The 21,690-nt window shown below is 42.0% G+C and overlaps 1 protein-coding gene across 1 annotated transcript; it reads right to left on the bottom strand.

The window, feature by feature from the left end:
* Positions 1 to 629: 629 nt before the first annotated feature.
* Positions 630 to 21,690, bottom strand: LOC110561527 (lipase member M). The gene is made up of 9 exons (XM_021657981.2): positions 21,360 to 21,690; positions 17,231 to 17,348; positions 12,672 to 12,870; positions 11,864 to 11,973; positions 8,127 to 8,263; positions 7,844 to 7,990; positions 6,372 to 6,443; positions 4,375 to 4,446; positions 630 to 1,949 (listed from the first exon to the last, which is right to left on the bottom strand). Exons 1-9 carry the CDS (start codon positions 21,504 to 21,506, stop codon positions 1,683 to 1,685), a joined length of 1,269 nt encoding a protein of 422 aa, XP_021513656.1. The 5' UTR covers positions 21,507 to 21,690; the 3' UTR covers positions 630 to 1,682.

Genomic DNA, 21,690 nt, shown 5'->3' with positions numbered 1-21,690 from the left:
AATGAAAAATCTTCTGTGAACGCAGGCTAGTTGCTGCTATTTATTTATTTTTCCTCTTTGTAGCATTGGAAATTCAAACTATGGCATCACCCACACTAAGTGTGTGTTCTACCACTGAACTCTAACCTCAGCCCCAGTTTTGTTTAATTTTATTGGTAAAATTTAAAATATTATAACTTATTTGGATAGAAGTCTTGCTTCTTCATAGAAGCAGAGAAGCATTTGGATTATATTTCTGAGTGAGAGGTTATAAATATCAAACTACCTTTCTTACTTTGTGTGTGTGTGTGTGTGTGACTAACACTGAATGGAAATAAATCTACCTCATGGGTGAATTTTGAAAATCTAGACGACTCAGGCACAGCTGTAGACATGGTCAAAGCCACACGATACACTGCAGCAAACAGAGTTAAGAATGAAAATTTGCTATCCTTGAATACAAAAAGGTTCAATAAAACTCAAACCAGGACATGTTTCAGGAGCTATGTACAGACCCCGAGAGTGCACTTAGGGCCCTCAACTCCCTAAGTGTCACTAAGAAACTTACTTAAGATTTGTTAACATTGGACTATCTTACCGGGCACTCTGAGGAGGAGAACTGAACTTCAAGTCCAGTGTAGGTTCAACAAACACTTGTACGGCATGTTCTCAACTGGATACCTCCAACAGGCACCATAGAGCTCTGATTTATCTTCAGAGTAGATTCCCAAAAATATTCATACTTTACAACTGTCATCTTTGAAATTGCGAAAATTAAAGAGTTTTCTAGACACAAATCTAGATTTATGAATGAGGTGCGAAATTATCTAAGAGTGGAGTGATTCTGCCTTGATTCAAGGATAAAACTTACAGTAATTTATTTCATTCTGCTCATGACATTATACATTTTTTGTAGCTTTCCTTTGGACCAGCTGGTCTCTTAACAGAAGATGCAAGTCTCAGTACTGACACACAGACGTGCCGTACGAGATACATAATTAATTTATTGGAAAACTCACAAATATCCTACAAAATACTCATCTTTGAGATCCAGCTATAAAACTTGACCCTGTGTTAAGGTAGTTTAGCTTAGATTCCACCTATGCAATAATTTAATTTTTCTGTTGTTGTCCAAACAGCTTGACTTCCTGAAGCAGTACCTTGCCTTTAGGGCAATGAGATGGCAACACCTACTTCATTTTATCCAAGTCAACAACCAAAGATTTTCAATTTTGACCTCTTCCCGAATTCCTCCTTTTAGTTACCCTAAAAATTGACTTATTGAAACAAAATCTTATTTTGGAAAGGTCGGATGACGTAATAATGAAAGTCTAAGATACTTTCTGTTGTTAAGTAAACACTACATTGCAGTGTAGAAGGTACAAAGTGCAGCATAACTGTGTTCACCAACTTAGTTTAACCAATTGGGAAAAAACAACAACAACAACAACAAAAAAAAAACCCCAAAAAACAAAAAACAAAACAAAACAAAACAAAAATGTAAGTATCAGCTTTAGCATCAAGCAAAGAAATCCGAAGCTTTCATTTGAACATTTTCTTCTGGCATCCGTGTATCTCTGTCCTTCTGTCTAACTGATAAAGCTACTTTCCAACTGGACCTTTGGAAATCTTCGAAAATCTTCTCCTCATGGCCCTGCCCATACTGCATGAAGTTGTTCCAAGACTTGCTAAGAGCATGAGTTTCACAATTTGACCTTGCAGGCTCCCTGGGAACGGCTGGGCTCCTGTTTCATCAGATGTATGATTTCGTTGTACACACGGTGAGGGGCATCCAGCCCCCAGATGAAATCCACATGAGCCCATTCAGGAATGTTCTTGTGGTAGATGAGGTTGGTCACTTCAGAAAGCAGTGTTTTCACATCGTCTGGATTGGAAAGCCAGTCTTGACCTCCAGTCCACATTGCTGTGGGGACCATCATATCTCGGACATTGTACCTTATAGGAGTTGGCTAGACAGAGAGAATGGTTTCAATGCCACGTAATATTTTTACACCCAAATCTACAGCTTCTACTAAGAAAACATAATATTTATGTCTTGAATGGTGTGTATGAATTAGAATCATATAGAACTTTGTTAAGAGTTTCTATTCCAGCTCCAATTTTAAGGAAAACTTCACACAATTCAACTTTAGCTTCTTCAGTGTGAAATGGAGATAATGGCTCTAAAAACTTACTAGATTGTATGAGAGTCATACAAATAAAAAGTGTGTGTGTTGACAGGGATTTAATTTATACGTGTTGGACACATGTTCTTCTGCTAAGCTGTAGTACAGTTCCTACCTTGCACTGTAGACACTGAATAAGGTATAATTTTTATTATTGAATATTTTATACATAAATTTCCTTTTAAAATAGTGTTCTTGTCAGTTAGAGCTTATGGGACACGAACTGCAGACGTTCCACAGAAAAGACAAGGGAACCAGTTATGAAGGCCTGTGTGTCTCCACATAGACAATGCAGGTTCAGCTTCACTGCCCCTTCCACACCAGGAGAAACCAGAAATCATCCCCAGGCACTCAGATCTTCTGAAGTAAGGAGGGCATGAAGTTAAGTACCGGTCTCAAACCCAGACTTAGCTGCCCTCGAATCATTCAAACAGTTTTCGTTATCCAGGGAACCTCTCTTGTTCAGGCAATGCTGGTAGATTTTCCTGGCAGTCTGCCTCTTTGAGATCATTCAACACTCAGAAATTACCACAGAACCAGGGAGGCCAGTTTCTTAGCATAAAATCAACGGCAAGTCACAGCTTCAACCCCAGGCAGCTTCTTTGTTTTGCCAGCTCCTGAAGAACTTGAGTGGCTGCCTAATTTAGATGCAGAGCAGAAGGACACTCTGGTGTGAGTATCACTCGCTCTTTCTCGTCTCCTGGGGGAAACCACTGAGCTAAATGTCCCACCTACCTCTAGCTGACACCATTAGATGGCATATTCCCACACATTTGTTTTTTATTTTCTTTCCTTCATTGCCACTTTCTCATGTCTATTCCACACTGGTAGTTTTCTCTAGAACTCAACCCACAAAAACCTTACAAATGCAAAACATCTTATAACCTGAACGTTTTCTCTACAGGCATGGTTTTGAAGACAGGCAAGGGCGATCTCAAAAGAATTAGTTAGAAAACGTGATGAGTTGGGTGTCCGAGGGGAAAACACACAGTTGATTCAGTTTTCCAACAATTTATATCTAGGTGGATTACTGTACTGCATGTTAAGTATAATGTCAGATCTCAAAGAAAGATTAGGCCGTGTGCATTCTGCTCCCTCCACTTTGGATTTTATGACTAATCTTTATATCCACTTTCCTGGCAACCAGAAATCTTCAGTGAGAGTTTTATACTAAAAAAGAACATACTCAGCTCTGATTCTCCACATTTCTATTTCCTGCTCCTGATAATGTGATATTTGTGTGGGCTTCTTTTTGTATTTTATCTTGAAATTTATATTTGTTAAAAGTATAATCAGAAAGAACTTGCATGTGTGTGTGTATGTGTGTGTGTGTGTGTGTGTGTATGTGTGTGTGTGTGTGTGTGTGTGTGTGTGGTGGTTTACCTCTGTGTGTACACGTGTCTGTATGCACACACATTATGAGGTACCCTGTGTATGGACGGAGGCCAGAGGAGGACATGGAGCAGCTTGTCTGTCAATGTCCTGATCCCTTGAGACAGGGCTGTCATCAAATCGGGAGTCCACTGTTTTTGTCACTGAACTAGCTGGTCAGTAAGCCTCAGCAGTCCTCCTGTCTCCCGTAATCCCCGGCACTGAGGTTATAGACATGCTTGGCCATGCCTGGCTTTTTATGTACATGCTGGAGAACTCAGGTGCTCATGCTTGGACAGCAAGTCCTCTTACCCACGGAACATCTCCCCAGCTACAGAGGCATATGAAGGATTATATGATGCAAAGATTTTTGCTTTAGCTAGAGTAAGTCCTGAATTATGGCAGCCTACCCATAATTCCACAAGCTTGAAGTGCAGAGCCATGACAAACAGGAATCCCCATTTACTGCTTCAGGCTCTTTTTACTGTGTCACACGATCATAGCATCTCTACATGGATGTTTGTTTTGGTCCTAAAAGGATTCGTTTAGTATGCACCCATCCCTAACCAACTCAACCCTGTATTGCTCCCAAGAATCCATGGTGCCTTTCTCCTAGCTCAGTGAAATAGGCCTCCCACTCCTTGCAGAAACGCAGAGGTTGCTGGTTATCCATGTACTTTCCCATTTTCAGATGTAGTTAAACTTGAACTATCATCTTTCCTGCTTGAATTTATGTATTTTATTTCTGTCTCTGGAATAACTTGTCACTGCAACTTTCCTCTCACAAACATTTCTGAAACACGGCGTATTTTCAGTGGGTGGTATTTGACAGACTTACTTGATTGCATTTCTCCAGATTTTTGGTCTCACTTCCCCAGTCAAAGGCACGAAGTTCCCCAGAATTCACTGCCTAGAATGAAAGAGAGAAAGCAGGATATTTAAGGGGAGAGATGGGTATTCAAATGCACACCCCATCTTCAGTTGTGAGAACAGCTGAGACCAAAGCTCTTTCCACTATTTCCCCACTCAACACTGGGAGTTCTTATAGAAAACAGCAAAGCAAGAATCGAGCTCCTTTAGCAAGAAATGTGGAGTGCAGCAAAGCGTTACCATTCCAGACTATTGCAGAAAGTGCATCTTTTGTGTACCAGTGTGAATAGGGGTAGGAGAGTGGGGGACAGGGCAGGAGTGGGAGGGAAGTGTGGAGGAGGTTTAGTACAATTCCAGAGACCATGATATGACTGCACTGTATAGCTGGGTAATGTGCTGCTGAGAGACAGTGTCCAGAGTTTTTCTATTGACTCCTTCTGTTTCTCCCCACCCTTCCACACACATGCACACACAACAGACAGTCAGACACACACACACACACACACACACACACACACACACACCTCTCCTGAGACTGTAAAGGTGACAACGCCAAGATTTCCTGTGAAAATTCCTTTCTGTAGCTTGTCCTACCTTAACATTTCACTCTGGCTTGATCATGTTGTTCAAAAAAGTCGAAAAGGACAATTTGAAACATAATTTCCTTTGTTAGTCTTTAGGACTTTGATTTCAGAAAGAGGAGGGTCTCATTTGAGTCATCCTACTTTCAAGATGCACTAAAGACAGGCTTAAGCCACTTTCTGCCCTTGCTGAAAGTCTGGAAAGTCCAACTAAATTCACATTCAAATGTCAGTGACCAGATTTTAACTCAGGATAAACAGAAACTATCAGGCTACATGACTATTCTAGACAAAATGTGCCAGGATTCTTACCCAGGACTGTAAGCAGGACATTTTTTTTCTTGAGACAGGGTTTCTTTGTGTAGCCTTGGCTGTCTTGGACTTTCTTTTTTTTTTTTTTTCAATGCTGTTTATTCAGGAACATTGAACAATCCTTGGACCCCGGGGAAAGCCAGCCCACAGCTTAAATAGCCTCTGGGTAGCCAACCCAGGCGTGCCACGGGGGCAATGCAGATAGGTCCACATACATGGAAGCAAGCCAGATCCTCGGCCTTAGCCAAATGTGGATGGAGTTGTTCGTGACAGAGAGCACTCACCATCAGGAAGGTGGAAGGCGGAAACCAGCTCCATCTTTAAGGCATAGCATTCCGCAGCTCTCTACAGTTCCCCCTTTTTGTTTTAGATGCATCAGGCAAGAGTAGAGGTCTGATCTCTGATATTAGAAATAAATTGGGACTTTGTACAGATGTTCATTTAGGTGTCATCCACCCAAAGAGCATCAGACCCGTCCGATACCTTTTTCTCAGAGGCGGGACCTGGGGCATCAACCTGCATGCAATCAGACATGCTCTTCTCTGGGTCCAAAGCGGCTGACCCTGAGTGCAGTGCTTAGCCTCGCATCCTGAGCATAACATTTTAGCTTTTTATGGTATCCAACCATGCTTGGGGAGACTGTCCTGCTTCAATGGCTGTAAAGGCCTGAATGATCATGGCTGCATCACACTGTTGTGAGACTCTAATCTTGCATATATACCACAGGCAAACCAAGGAGACCAACACCAGAAGGCCTGCTAACACTCCCATGCCCGCCCATTCCTTCAGATGATTCATGGCTGCAGCAATCCATGTTGATAATCCTGTGGCTAGTCCTGCGTCCACTCTGGTAGAATTTACCATGACAATGGCCACTCTCAGCTGCTCCATCGTAGTATCGAATTCTCCAGTCCAATTACCTAAAATAATCTGATTGGCCTGCTCTTTGTCTTGGACTTTCTTTGTAGCCCAAGCTGGCCTCAAACTCACAGAGATCCACTTGGCTCTGCTCCAGAGTGCTGAGATTACAGGCGTGAGCCACGTGGTTCCCAGCTAAGCTGGGCATTCTTACCTGGCTCCAGTGGAGAATATTCTGCACAGATGTCCCAGCAGGTGTATGGGCGACATATACGTTTGCTCGGCTCTGTAACAAAGCATAATGGTTAATGGGACCAGAGGTCAGTCTTGTCCAAACCAAATCTCCATGGTGTCAGGCTCAGAAATGGTAGTACCATTTAATCAGCAGCCATAAATCTACTAAACAGGAAAGTACATGTGTATGTCAGTCAGCTACCACTGCCTTCCTATGAAATGCTTTTGCTCATTTGAGGAGGTGGTTCTCATTAAAAAGACATTACTAGCTTCAACCCTAACACTGCAACAATAGATTAAACAATAATAAATAAGTAACTTTACTAGAGATGTTTAGAATAAGGACTCTAGGACTGGACCGGGCGCTATTATTTACTTTTTGGGTGGATCTGGACAAGTTAATTAACCCCTAAAATTCAATATGCTAACCTGTACAGTGGAGAGATTAATAATACTCGTCTCGTGGGTTCTGTGTCAGGAGCAGTTTATCTCACACAGTGAAGATGCCTATTAAATGGTGGCTATAAGTCAATTGATTGTACTTTTAAATTTTCCTTTAAAAAGAAAAGTTCTCAGGAATGAAAGATATTTCCCCAGTCATTGGGAATGCTACAGGCAGGCCGTCCTCTGCTGTCAGCCCTCTCAGGCATCATCTGCCTGAAGATCCACGCCTTGGCCATAGCCTTCCTCATTATTATCTCTCTGGGGTTAGTCCGCCTTCACAAATCCTAGAGCATTGATCCTCAGCCTTCCTAATGCTGTGACCTTTTAATACAGTTCCTCGTGTCGTGGTGACCCCCAACCATAAAATTATTCTGTTGCTCCTTCATAACAGCAATTTTGCTACTGTTAGGAGTTGTAAGGTGAATGTCTGATATTCAGGATGTATGATGTGTGACCCCACAGGGTGAGAACCACTGTCCTACAGGGTCACCTTCTGCTTGTTTTGAAGTTTGTCACAGTCCCACATTTTATCTGCCAAGTCCGATTCCCATCCTTCCCTAGGGATTATTTCTGGCCATATCATTTTGCACATTTGTCTCTGGCTTAGCAACTCAGCCTGTGATGCCACCAGTAGCTATACCCAAGCCAAGCTGAGATATCCATTCCCATCAAGGAACATCAAGTACAAAACAAAAGTTCCCACAAGGAGCTCTGAGACTGGGGATGTCTGGTTGATTGACTTTCATTTTTCTAGTTATTCTTCTTCATGTATTTACATCCTGTAGGTTTTCAACCTCGCCTATAATCCGTCAAGTTAAGGTCTGGCAATGTTTTCACATGAACCTTGCATTATCCCCTCCTGAAGCTTGCCCAGCATGTTCTTACCATTTTGAAATCGCAAATGACACGTTGTACGGCAGTTCTCTAGGCCTTGGCTGGTGCTGGCTCATTTTCAAGGACTGAGACTAACACAGCCAGCTTTGCTTGGGAAAGGAGGTTCTTACTCACCATGTTCATATTGTTCGTGTTAAAGCCCCCCAGGAGTAAGATGATGTTGCTGCAGATTTGGTCAAGAATCATTTGGCCACAAAGATAAATAAAAAGCTGTCTGAAAAATCTAGTCTGGTATAAAAATTCTTGTCTGCCAAATAATCCCTGTAAAGATAAGAGGTGAAATAATGTCTGTGAGAATATGCCCAAGGAGAGAAATGGCTTCTGTTTAAAGCATGCATTACAAGAAACTGGGCTGAAAGATTTTCCTGCAGACAGAGGCCTCTGGGATGCCACATACCTTGATCATCATATCTGGAAGCAGCAGAAATTTGGTACCAGGGCTTTTTGCATATTTAACAGTGGCTATAGGGGCTAAGGCAAAATACATTTTGATTTTATGAGCTAGCTCTGGCATCGTGGAAAATGCAATAAATCCTGTAAGAGAGAAAAATGTATCACTTATCAAATATCTAAGATCTCACAAATATGTATTTTACTCTGCCAAAACTCCTTGATATTTGTGTGTCATTATGTCTTAACCTTTCTCTGATAACAGTTGTGGACCTCAGGATGTAGTGTGTGTGTGAGCGGGATGGGAGAGAGCTCAACACAAAAATTCCTGTGTTTCATATGTCATCTCTCATATTTGTTTCCAAGTAGTAAGTCCTCATTGAGTTAAATTGCTCAGCTCCTACATCCAGAGTAGAGAAAACAGTTTTCCCAATTACTCTTATATAGTGACCATCTCTGATGAATCTATGAAAGAGAAAGGCTGTCTCATGAAGCCAGGACAGTCCCTTATTTGAAATCACGTATATATGCACAACCTCTGTTTGGGCTGATATTTCCAGTTTGAGAAATAAGGATGAGAAAATCTTGACTCATGACCTCTGTTCAGTTCCCAGAAAGTAAATGGGTATAAGAGGAGACAGGATCTTTCTATACAGTTCTCTGTGTCTGATCAGAGTTGTGAGCCATATGCAAAGGCAAACAGAGAAGAGACTGGTTACTATCTCTTGCTCTCCCAGCTACACTGTGAGTGCAAAAGAAAGGAAATACTTACGCCTATCGACACCAAATTAATTCTGACAAGATTAGAACCCTCCTCAAATGTTAAGATCTGAGAACCATAAATAAACTTTCCCAGGAAAACCGCTCTTCATGCAAAGCAAGTTTAATGTCTTGATTTTAATATCCCATGGTTTGCCATTAGATAATCTTGATTTTCTTGCTCAGACATTCCTCTGAAAACATCATCTAGCCTTGCCATCAGCACCTTTACCTTGGTGTTAAGCTGAACAATTTGAGTATAGAAAAGTCATTCTAAAAATAGCTCTGGATTGTAGAGATATGAAATACTGTTACGTTTCTATCGGTGATTTGATGAGAGCTAGCAACACTACAGCCCATTACTGTTATCCGAAATTAAGATAAAGAAAGTGTAAAACCTAGACTTCTCTCATCCTTTACAGCAGCACTGAATTTGAGCTCTCAGTTCAGCAGCCATTAGACATTTCAATTCCCAGAGTGTTTGGCTCTGTTGGTCTCCTTGTGGAGCTCCCATCCCCACCAGGTCTTTCTATCTCTCCTTCTTCCATAAGATTTCCCACACTCTGCCCAAAGTTTGGCTATGAGTTTCAGCATCTGCCTTGATACCCTGTTGGATAGAGTCCCTCAGAGGCCCTCTGTGGTATGCCCCTGTCCTTTACCCTGCTTCTCCCACTTCTGATGTCTATCCTGTTTGCCCTTCTGAATGAGGATTAAGCATCTTCCCTAGGGTCCTCCTTGTTGTTTAGCTTCTTTAGGACTAGAGATTTTAGTATGCTTATCTTATAATATATGGCGAATATAGGCTAGGGTCAGATAGTAGGGGAGAAGGACCTCCCCTATCAGTGGACTATGGGAGAGGCATGGGGGGAAGAGAAAGGAAGGGTGGTACTGGGAGGAGATGAGAGAGGGGATTATAGCTGGGATACAAAGAATAAATTGTAATTAATAATAATAATAAAAGTAAAAAAGAAATTTCGATTCCCAATATGGCTTTATTTTTACACGATGTCATATGATGTGAGTAATGATCCTTAGTGATTACTGAAAAATTTTACAGGAAATGAGACAGTTCCATGAATAAAACCCAAGAAGCCCTAGTCAAGCACACAATTTCTAACAGATACTGACAGTGATGTGACTGTTAGAAATCAAGAGAGAAAAACAGATAAACAAAAACAGCCAGCTGTACTGTGCTAACTGTTCTTCAGAATCAGGCTAATTTTATGTATAAATTTTGCAATCTGTTCCTGTCTTTTATCCAGTTTAGTCTTTGCCACTCTGTATGATGTGTGTCCTGGGGCTAAATAAATTTTAGGGGAAGTGTTAACAGTTTGATACACATGAACCTTCCTACAAGATGTTGAATTTGCACATGCAATAGATTTTCTTCTTCTAATTCTGGATTCTTCTCCTTTGAATTTCTCAAGGTAAGTATATTAAGTCCTTTATTCCTCAGTAGACTGAGGACAGCTTAATCCTGAGGAATTTCAGACATAGGTAGATGGCCACTGTATTCATAGGAAACTGATTAATAAAAGAAAAAGAGCTAGTAAAAAGGTAGGTTTGGCGATGTTTGACGATCCACGAGAACTTTGTCGGAAGGGAAACCCTGGTGAATCAGTGCTCATGACCAGAGTGACTGCCCGGTCTTCTGGTACCTTGGTGTGTTGTTGGGTTACAGCAACAGCAAGCATCCTAGGAGTTTCCCCAGTGCCAACTGAAGGCCTGAATTCATACTGCTTTAGTAAGAGAGCAGGCCTCAAAGGCATTCATGTCTGGTCATGGAAAGATTTGATCTGATAACCCCTAAAGGTAGTGGAGATGGAAGTAAGATGCCTTCAGGCACTGAGGAATGTATATGTGCAATTCCTACTCAGTGTGTTGCTCTCACTCTACATTGGTTATTTGATGTGGACAAGTGCAGTTTCTGGCTTGGCGGCTCATGGTTAAGCCCCTTGTTCTGTCATTATGTCGCAATTTATTAATCTGTAAGATGGTATGAATTTCATACCTCTGAACATTCTTGTTCAGAGATAAAGCATTTATAATGGCAAGCAGATAGTAAGTATTCATATGGGGCAATTGTCATTATTATGAAAGTAAAACAATATGAAGAAGCTATTGAGCCTACTTAAGTTCATCTTTCTAATAAGTATAAAGCCTGTCCTAGCAGCTAGACAAGCTACCTTTCCTAAAAGTACAAATATATCCTAAGAAAAGTGTATTCCTGCTCTCAACTATCCTCAGAACAAAGATAAGGAACCCTGTTAGTCTCAGGAACCCTCATTGTTACCCAGATCTTTCTTCCTCCTAATCCAAGCCTAGCAAGTGTTTCCCTATTGGTTGGAGTCTGATATGAGGCCAGAATAGGCCCATCTCCATCTCCTCATCACTCAGGAAAAGTGATCTTATCCTGAGGGATTGTCATCAAACTCTCTCAGATACAAAGCAGGACATAAACACCCGGTCCCAGACACTGGTAATGATGGGAAGAGACACCACCAATTCTGCTGGTCATTCAATGGTAACACCTTGTGTCTTTCTTACTGCTCTCTGTGACTCCAACATTGAACCGGAGGCTTGAATCACTGAACACATTCATTGAGGGCACACCCTGGACCAGAAACTTCTGCTACAACTGTGTTTTAGACATTTCCCCCACAGAGCTAATATGCATTATTATATCAAGTAGTACAATCAGTTGGAATACACTGAAGAGGGAATTATCTCCATTTTTGAGGTGAGGAAATTGAGACCAGCATGATAAAGAATTTGCTTTGAGATATCACCTAAAGAATGCCAAAGATAGTATTTGCAAGCACACCTTTCTTCTTTCTACCACACCCCAGGCCTCTGTTCCCTGAATCTTTTAGAGCCACTGAAGAGAGGAAGACCAGGTGAGAGGAGATATTGTCTAAGTCCAGCCACAGCTTGGGTCATAGGCCCAGCTTCTGTGTGTACAAACCTTCTTTCCCGTGAACCTACCCATGGTGGTGCCCTGTGAATAGCCGACATAATAGATCTTTTTCTGTCCTGTTTTCTGTAAGATAAAGTTTATCACAGCAGGAAGGTCAAACCTAGCCATTTCATCATAACTACAAGGGGAAAAGACAAAGTTACACGACAATTATAATACAAACAGAACACGGTCAGAACCACTTCCCTCCCAGCCCTAGATCTGCTCACAAGGCTTCCCCTGGTATCAGCTCTGCTAGCTTGTTCCTGCGTTCCTCACAGTCCTCAGGATGGAGCTGTATCAGACCTGTGGTGACTCTGTTGGTCACATACTGCTGGGAACGTCTGTTTTCGCTGTCATAGACTGATTATTATTGGGTAGTTTTGAATACACAAGCTACCTACTTGAGGTGTATTGTACCCTGCAAGTAGAACAGCACAAAACAGGGAAAAGCAGAGCTCTTTGAAGCACCTCAGGAACTTGGGTAAGCCCATGAGAAACTAGTGAAGTTGATGGATGTCACACAAAGATGAATAAATCCCCATTTAATGACACTTGGTCTCATCTCTTGGGCTGTCAGCCATGTTGTCATAGATGAGGGAGTTAATCCTAAGTACTCACTCACATGGAAATGAAACTACTCTTCTCAATCTCTCCCCCACTGACCTAAAGCACCACAAGACTATTAGGAACACTGGGGGGGGGGGGGGTGATCTCAAGCTGTTGGGACATTGGCGATACAACTAAAAGAGCAACCCAAATACCACAGGTCACAGGTCACACCCAGTTCTTCCAGGCACACCTGCATCCACCTCCACCCTCAAAGTGCTCTTGTACCTGAAGGCCCAGAACTCATCTTGGTCTATGGAGAGGGTCTTGTGCTTCCGAGACCAGGTGTTTCCTCTGCTGTTCCCCATCCACACGTCAAAGCCGGCATCAGCCAGGATAAAACCCAGGCTGTTGTTGGGCAGGTTGGAAATCCAGTTGCTAGCATCTCCAAGAAGGCCATGCTGCAGTAGCACCACTGGCCTGGACCCTGCAGGCAGGAGGAAGTGCTGACTGGTGTGGAATGCATTCTGCTCTTCTTGCTTTCTCTGAATAGAAGGACTTATGTACCAGAGAAATTTATGTGCAAATCTTCCTTTCACTGTTTGCTACTTTATCTTATTCAATTTTTAAAAATGTTTTGTGTTTTATTTCCTCGCCATCAGAAAACAGAATTTTGTTATGAACATGAAATAAAACACAAGGAACAAACGGTACACTTCCTGTTAAAGAAACAAAAAAGCACTAAAATGCAGTTTCCATAATTGGTGGGTTTTTTTTAGTATATATATATATATATATATATATATATATATATGTGTGTGTGTGTGTGTGTGTGTGTGTGTGTGTGTGTGTGTGTGTATGTATATATGTATATATAGTATATATGTGTGTGTGTGTATAAAACATGGTCTAATGACTAAGGCTCCACAGTCAAAAATGCTCCACCCTTCAGGAAAATATGTCTACCATTATCAGCTGGATGTGGCGGCCCATGCCTGCAGCAACAGAACTGCGGAGGCTAATTCAAGAGACTCACGAACTTCGGGTCCACCTGGGTTACACAGCAAGAGATCAAACCCAAATAAATAAGTGCTAGTAACAGATTCCAGCTCACTGGGGAGTCACGGGCCTTGTGAGGATGCTAGCCACTAGGCTAATGAATCGCACACTGATTGGACTAAAGGCTCTCTGAACATCAGCACTTACGCGGCACGTTAGCAGCCTGTGAGTGCAGATAGTTGACCCTGATCAAAGCAGCCATACCCTTGCACACCCAGGTATCAACACAGTCACGTGACTGTACAAACCAGGCCTTGCCCAAACCACTAGGATTTGTGGCACTTAAGTGAAAAGTCCCTGTTCCGAGGAAATTCATTTATATGCACATTTCATTCCTTCATCTCACAGGTAGGTGGATTAGTACCGAGACTGTTCTCAGCACTGTGTTAGCTGTTGCGTGTGGCCTTGAAAGAAACAGGAAAAGTCCCAGCTTTCATTGACTTTCCACTCTGGTGAAGGAGGAAAAAACAATAAACTATCAAGAAAATATGTCTTTTGGCGTTATATGGGAACGCATGAGGTATGAGGCCAGATGACAGGCTGCATTTTGACTAGGGTGGTCAGGAAAGAAGAGTCTTGGAAAGCAGCAGAGAAAGAAGTGTAAGTTCAAAGGCCCCAGGGCAGAAACAGAGTAGCCACACAGCAGGTACAGCTATGCAGCTGGTGTTAAACACACTCATTTTCAAAAGGCCACGAAGTACAAATTGGAATAAAAGCCATTCTGAACTTTTTACAACAAAGACCAATAATATTTGCCCTGTGCTGGTTGAGAACATGGGCTGTACTCTGACAAATATCTTGATTTGAGTGTCACATACTAGCAAGCATTAGCATAAACTTTCTGGTCCAGACACACGGCTGTGTGTGACTGAGTTATAAAGAAAATTACATGAAACTAAGGAAATAAAGCATTTGTTATTATACCTGGCATACAGAAAGGACCCACAAAGTTATATTTGGGCAATGTAGTTGCTGTTATACACGCAGAGTGGAAATATAAAAAGCTTTGCACCCAGGGGAAATGGTTATGTGCACGCTTTGTTGAAGAGGATGAATGTTTAAAAGTCAGTGTCACCCTAGAATTTTTGTATAAAAATGAAATTAAACAGAGGACATAAGCACACATTAAGATTTCCACAAGGAGAGCAACAGAACCAGAAAATTTGAACACAGGGAACTTCCCAGAGACTCATACTCCAACCAAGGACTATTCATGGAGATAACCCAGAACCCCTGAACAGATGTAGCCCAGGGCAGTTCAGAGTCCAATTGGGTTACATAGTAATGTGAAGAGGGACTGCCTCTGACATAATCTGTTTGGCCTGCTCTTTGATCATCTCCCCCTGGGGGGGGAGCAGCCTTACCAGGCCATAGTAGAGGACAATGCAGCCACTTTTGATGTGAACTGATAGACTAAGATCAGAAAGGAGAGGAGAACCTCCCCTATCAGTGGACTTGGGGAGTGGCATGCAAGCAGAGGGAGGAGGGACGGTGGGATTGGGAGGGGAGGAGGGAGGGACTTATGGAGGGATGCAGAATGAATAAAGTGTAATTGAGGAAAAATTAAAAAAAAAGGGAAAAAAATAATTCAAGAACCTTAAATGACTTTCAAAAGTGGAGGAAAACATGGAGTTAGTCAATTGGCATGGAGCACGTCTTGCCCCTGGGGGCAATGGTCTCCTGAACCAACTCAGACCTCGGACACCACCACTGCTAGTTCTAGAACTGATGCAGGATGTTCCAACGAGGGGGTAAGGCTTCTCATCATATTTCCTATAAGCCCACACCTATTTGTTTATATCCCCCATTTTTATTCATTATTAGCCAGATAGAGCCAAGTAATTGTGGTAATGATACTTGCTTTTTTGCCCAATGCTGGAATGCTAGTAAATTTAGGTATGCCCTGGTTACTCGCATGCCTTGCTGGGTGCCTGTGCCCATTGATGCCCCTCACGCTATGACTCTTTTCAGACAGAAAAGGGATCTTGGAACTACAGCCAGCATTGTTACTGCCGTCTCATTGGCGGCTGTTGGAGCTACCACCGGGGCATTAGCCATGAGTCATACTGGGCAGACTGCTCAGACCCTGAATAATCATTTAGCCAATGTAGCTCATGCCTTAGTTGTACAAAAAGGAATTAATGCTCAACTAAAAGGAAGCTTGATGGTGTTCAGAGGATTGACCTCGTGCAGGAGCAAATTGATACCCTATGGCAAATCGCTCAACTTGACTGTCAATAAAAATATGCTGGACTTTGAGTCACTAGCATATAACATGAGAATTTTTCCTGTGCTGCAAATCTGTCTAAACAATTGTTGAGCTATATTTTAGGTAATTGGACTGGAGAATTCGATACTACGATGGAGCAGCTGAGAGTGGCCATTGTCACGGTAAATTCTACCAGAGTGGATGCAGTACTAGCCACAGGATTATCATCATGGATTGCTGCAGCCATGAATCATCTGAAGGAATGGGCAGGCATGGGAGAATTAGCAGGCCTTCTGGTGTTGGTCTCCTTGGTTTGCCTGTGGTATATATGCAAGATTAGAGACTCACAACAGCAATGCAGCCATGACCATTCAGGCCTTTACAGCCATTGAAGCAGGACAGTCTCCCCAAGCATGGTTGGCTACCATAAAAAGCTAAAATGTTATGCTCAGGATGCGAGGCTAAGCACTGCACTCAGGGTCAGCCGCTTTCGACCCAGAGAAGAGCATGTCTGATTGCATGCGGGTTGATGCCCCAGGTCCCGCCTCTGAGAAAAAGGTATCGGAAGGGTCTGATGCTCTTTGGGTGGATGACACCTAAATGAACATCTGTACAAAGTCCCAATTTATTTCTAATATCAGAGATCAGACCTCTACTCTTGCCTGATGCGTTTAAAACAAAAAGGGGGAACTGTAGAGAGCTGCGAAATGCCACGCCTTAAAGATGGAGCTGGTTTCCGCCTTCCACCTTCCCGATGGTGAGTGCTCTCTGTCACGATCAATTCCACATTTGGCTAAGGCTGAGGATCTGGCTTGCTTCCATGTATGTGGACCTATCTGCATTGCCCACGTGGCACGCCTGGGTTGGCTACCCAGAGGCTATTTAAGCTGTGGGCTGGCTTTCCCCAGGGTCAGATGATTGTTCAAGGTTCCTGAATAAACTGCATTGAAAAAAAAAAAAAAAGATTTTAAATATGTGCACCTAGGGCCAGGTTCTTAGGCCTTAGTGGGAAATGAGGTACCGTCGTGAATATTTGAGGTGCTCTTTGGATGGAAAACACATTGCACAGCGTGGAGCATCATGTGCTTTCCTGGAGCTTCCATTCTTCATGCTCAGGGCTTGGTACAGTATTTTTCAAGGATCATCAGGGAATGTTCTGGAATATCTTGGTAGGTGTTTGGAAGTGTATTGAGTGCCAGAATAAATTAAAATGGATTTTTCTTGCAGGTTTTGTTTTGTTTGTAGCATTTTTTTGTGTTTTTTTTTTGTTTTGTTTTGTTTTGTTTGTGAAGTGATGGTGATTGAACCCAGGACCCCACAAATGCTTGTAATACATTCTATCCTTGAGTTTCCTCTCCAGATCAAAGGTACTTTTGAAACATATGTGTGAGATAGTTGATGAAGATGGCTATGGATGGGATGTAATATGGTGATACAGAGCGATTATGCGGGAACTGACACTGTCTTTCAGCCTCATCAAGGGATCTCTGTCCTACAAACCAAAACTTAATCCTACATATTGAGAAAGTCTAGGCTGCAAGAAGACTATCATATTGGGCTGACACTGAGTAAACCATACCTTCCTTCTTTAATTGCATCAGTCCTTGAGGGATTCTGTTCACAGAAAGGATGTACCCATCTTCAGTGGCAACTTCATACTCCTCACTGGGATAACCCTTGTGTTTGATGATTTCACTCTGTGGAAAAACAAACAAACAAACAAACAAAACCTCACTGTTTATTGAAGGTTCTGGTCTACACAGCCTTAGTCCCAACAACTCAAGAGCAAGAGAAGCTTCTTTGGTGTTGCAAGAAGATCCTTATCTTTCTTTAACTGATATTGCTTAAGTCAAACCAGCCAATCCTCCTTGGGCTTCAGTTTGATTAGTTTTTAGGTTTTGCAGTACTGGTGAGCAAACCCAAGGCCTCACACGTTAGGTAAATGCTCTACCAACAAACCATGCTCCATCTCTCTCACTTCTTCTTTATGAATAAACTAGATCACAGTTTTCAGAGGTGGGGGTGTGTGCAATTCTGTCAGCCTTACCTATGCACTTGCTAGGAAGGCCAAGCATGGCAATAGAGCCTATTTTATCAGAAAATCTGAAGGTAGATCGCAGCAATCTGTGTTTCAGAGGATCTTCACAGAATTCTGATGTTTGGAAAACACTGAGCCAATACAGATGTGCCTCAGAATTGTCCAGGACCAATGAACATATATATAGATTCTTGGGCTCAGGTAAGAAATAAGGGCACTGTACTGAAATACTTGTTTGGGGGTGATTTGGGGGGGCATTCCTGGGCCCCACAGTCCCTCTGATTATTATTATAATTTTTAGTTTTAAATTCACAGACCGAAGAACAGTAATCCCTAAGCTTTTAGACTAAAAAACCCTCAGTGGATTTGGGGATAACTATTAAAATGCCATGCATAAACAATTTTTGCACGCAATTTTAAGGGGGTCGGAGGCTCCTTCCTGACTATGCTGGACCACTGGGCAAACATCTTCACTGCTGATAACTGCGCACGCTGAAACTTTTCCTTTTAAGCACCCTCACAGCTCTTGCCATCTGCTGCCTTTTCATCAGTCAGAAGAGGGAACTCTTTCAACCACAGGCTGCTGCAAAAATGTGTAAGAAAGAAGAAATTACGTGCCAAAGGCCCAACACTGAACACAGAGCCATTAAGAAGAAAGGCCATGGTCTCACACTGAGCTCTAACCCAATACACAAATTGGCTGTATGATATTGAGAACCTTAGCTACTGTTCTTTACTTTATTCCTCTAGTTTACTCTGTATAGGATAAGGCAAAGAATACGCATGAAACATTAACTACAGAGCCCGACACCAATACCAGCTACTCAGTAGACATTATATATAATTAAAAGTTAATATGTACACAATTAAAACTCAACTAACCAAATATGTAATGTGTCTTTCTCTCCCTCTCTTTCTCACTCTGTGTATGTCTATACATAGGTGCACTTTTATGCACATAGCACTATTGCATAGTTAAAAGTGGTTTGATCATGCATCAGACTTATGTAGAGGACTTGTCAAGACGCAGATCAATGAACTCCATTCTCAGAGTTTTCGCAGGTCTGGGATAAGCCCAAAACACCGATGTTTCTAATAAGCTCCTGAATGTTGTAGAAGCTGCTTGTTCTGAAGCTATCCCTGCAAGATGATGGTTGGGGATAACTTGGAGAACTAAGATACATACATGAAATGTTAGAGGGCTCCTGAGATAGGCGTAATTTGTTATCGAGAGGTTATGTGTAAATAATGGCTTAAGGATGTGAAGGAAGGGAGAAGGAAAGGAACTCTGAACAGGGAAAGACCCAGGAACAGGACCAGATAAGCTAAATTTTACAGGGGGTTGGGGGTAGGGTGGGAGAATTTGAACTTATCTAAGACTGAACAGGAACTACCTGGGAGAACCCGGGAGGGAGAGGCTAGAGGTATGGGCTCCTGAGAAAGCACTGGATTATATGTTAATGAGCACTGGATTATATGTTAGTGAGATGGTTAGCAGGCTATATTTGGTAATAGGGTTTACATGGAATTCTATTAAGACACAAACTTGTCTGCATAAAAATGCAGCTCCAACATATTCTAAAGAGTAAGACCTTTTAGTAACTTTTTAAAAAAATGTTTTGAGACAAGGTTTCTTTTTCTGTGTAGCCCTGAATGTTCTGAAACCTGCTATATAGACTAGGCTGGCCTTAAAATCTCAGAGATCATTTGCTTTTTTTGTTCTGAGTGCTGGGATTAAAATCGTGTACCACCATGCCTGGATGCATATACATGATATATATGGTTAGTTAGTTGGTTAGTTAATTAGAAAATATTAGAAATCAGGAAATTGTGTATGATGTCCTTCTCTTAGAAAACTTCATAGATTTAGAAGGAAATCACAGGACACAACACAGCTGTTGGTGGTTAGCTCAGTGTATTAATGCGTTAATCATTATTGGCCTATGAAGTTTCCTACAAGGAATATATATCCTGCTCATATAATACAAGGAGCAATGTTTAAAACTCTAATTTGAATCATAACCCATTTCATCGTGAATATGGCCTGTCCCCGGCTGCTTCAGCTCCTCAACATGCTGACCTCTGCCAGCAACCTCCCTCCTAGCTCCTACTTATTCCTCAAGCTTCAGGCTACACAATATTTTCCTAAATTCCGGATTAGTTTCCCCTGTTTTATGTTTTCCTCCACTTTGATCTCAGTCTTGTGATCAGTAATTGAGAGTTTGTCGTTTGCGCTGGATTGAAAGCTTCGGATTTTCTGAGATATCTTTGCCGCCTCCATGCAAAGCCCAACATCAGGTGCCTGCAGCGGTGGAGTCCTGTTCCTTCCAGAAATCCCGATGGCCTGGAGGTGCTGGGCATGGGCAGTGACTGGCCTAGGAAGGAAATCTTTGCCAAAAGGATTCCCTGTACCCTAAAACTACAGGACTTTATGTGCGGACTCCTGGACTTTATATAACTACAGGACTTTATATCAGGACTCCTGAGGATCTGCAATTTACCGGAAGGACAAGCATCAGCTGAAAAAAAGCCTGGTGTTTGTGCTCTGTAGAGTCAGAACAGTGTTTCTGCACTCTTTAGACCTGAGAGATTATGCCAGATTACGTAATGGGGAGGAAAGCCCAATAGCTCTATAGAGATTCAGGAAAAAAAAAATCTTTTTCACAGGCTGTTAGTTTAGAAACTCTGCCAATAAACAAACAAACAAACAAATTAGAAGAAAAGAAAGTTTCTCTAAAAAGAGTCTTCAGTTTCCAGAACTGAAGTTTTCTCTTTTGCTGGAGATGCTAGGTGGGTCTGAGGACCATCCAACACAATCACCACGCTCATCTGGAAGTTGGCTCACCATCCTGTCACCTGGTGAGGCTCATTGCCCAGCAGTTATAATTACAGGGGTGTGTTTGGGCAGGCCTGAATTGCACTGCAGGTCTACCAGGTAGCAGCAGTAGAGCTCGTTTGACCTGTTTACATGTTTCGTTCCTATCAGTGCCTTGATTTGAAAAGTATAGGTAATCGTATCTCCAGAACAGAGCAACGAAAATGAAATTGTACTCTACTGCTTTTAGCACAATACCATCTATGGAAATAAATGGGACTGTATGTTGGTCACAAACTAAAACATAACTTGGGGTTCGAAAGAAAACACAGAAATTGTCCAGAGCACTTCCAAAGAGATGTGCATCTCCTGTGCATCTCTCTCACACACACACACAACTCCTCTAGCACAAATCTCTCATTGCTATTTGACAGAATTAGTATCCAGAGCAGGATAGTAGCAGAAGGTGCTAGAAATATATGTTCTTACAGTAAGAGGCCAGCGGTGATACTTTATCAAAGGGAATAAAGCAAGAAAGAAAACGAAGAATGAAAATCATCAAGTGTCTAAGACAGGCCTCAGTTACCTCCTTGCTTATTAAATGAATATGAAAGTTCAAGGAAAAGTTTAAGAGATTAAGTCATCCACCCAAAAATCACTGAATTTGAATGGGAGGCCCCAGATCTACTGACAACCAGTTCAGCTTTCTTCCACTTCAGTTTGTTATTTTCACCATACTGTTCTAGCATGAGACATATCAACATACAAAAATAACATGGCATGCAGCCACGTCACAGCCGCAAGTGTTAACACATGACCCTTCATTTCCCCCAAACACAGAAAACCCCAACTCACAATATTCATGAATGCTTCTGGATCCGCAGCCTTGGTTGGCATATGTCCCGAGTTCACGTTTCTTTGGAGTAAGTAAGCTAACAGGAGCAGAAGCCATATTTCCAATCTGTGTGAAACAGTCCATGCTCTTGACAAGATTTCAGACATGCTCCAACATCTGCATTGATGTTGTTCCTAGGGATGTAACAACTACATCTAGAGTCAGAAGAAGGACCTGTAGGTTTAAAGCATCTTTTTGTGTGTTTTGCAGAGGCAAAAAAAAAAAAAATCTGAAGCAGATTAAGCAGGTTTAGGTACAGGAATGAAAGGACATGGTGTAGGCTGCTTAGAA

This window comes from Meriones unguiculatus, chromosome 1 (assembly GCF_030254825.1).
Source record: "Meriones unguiculatus strain TT.TT164.6M chromosome 1, Bangor_MerUng_6.1, whole genome shotgun sequence".
NCBI lineage: Eukaryota > Metazoa > Chordata > Mammalia > Rodentia > Muridae > Meriones > Meriones unguiculatus.
The sequence above is the reverse complement of the archived record's forward strand: the minus strand, read 5'-3'. Positions and strand labels throughout refer to the sequence as shown.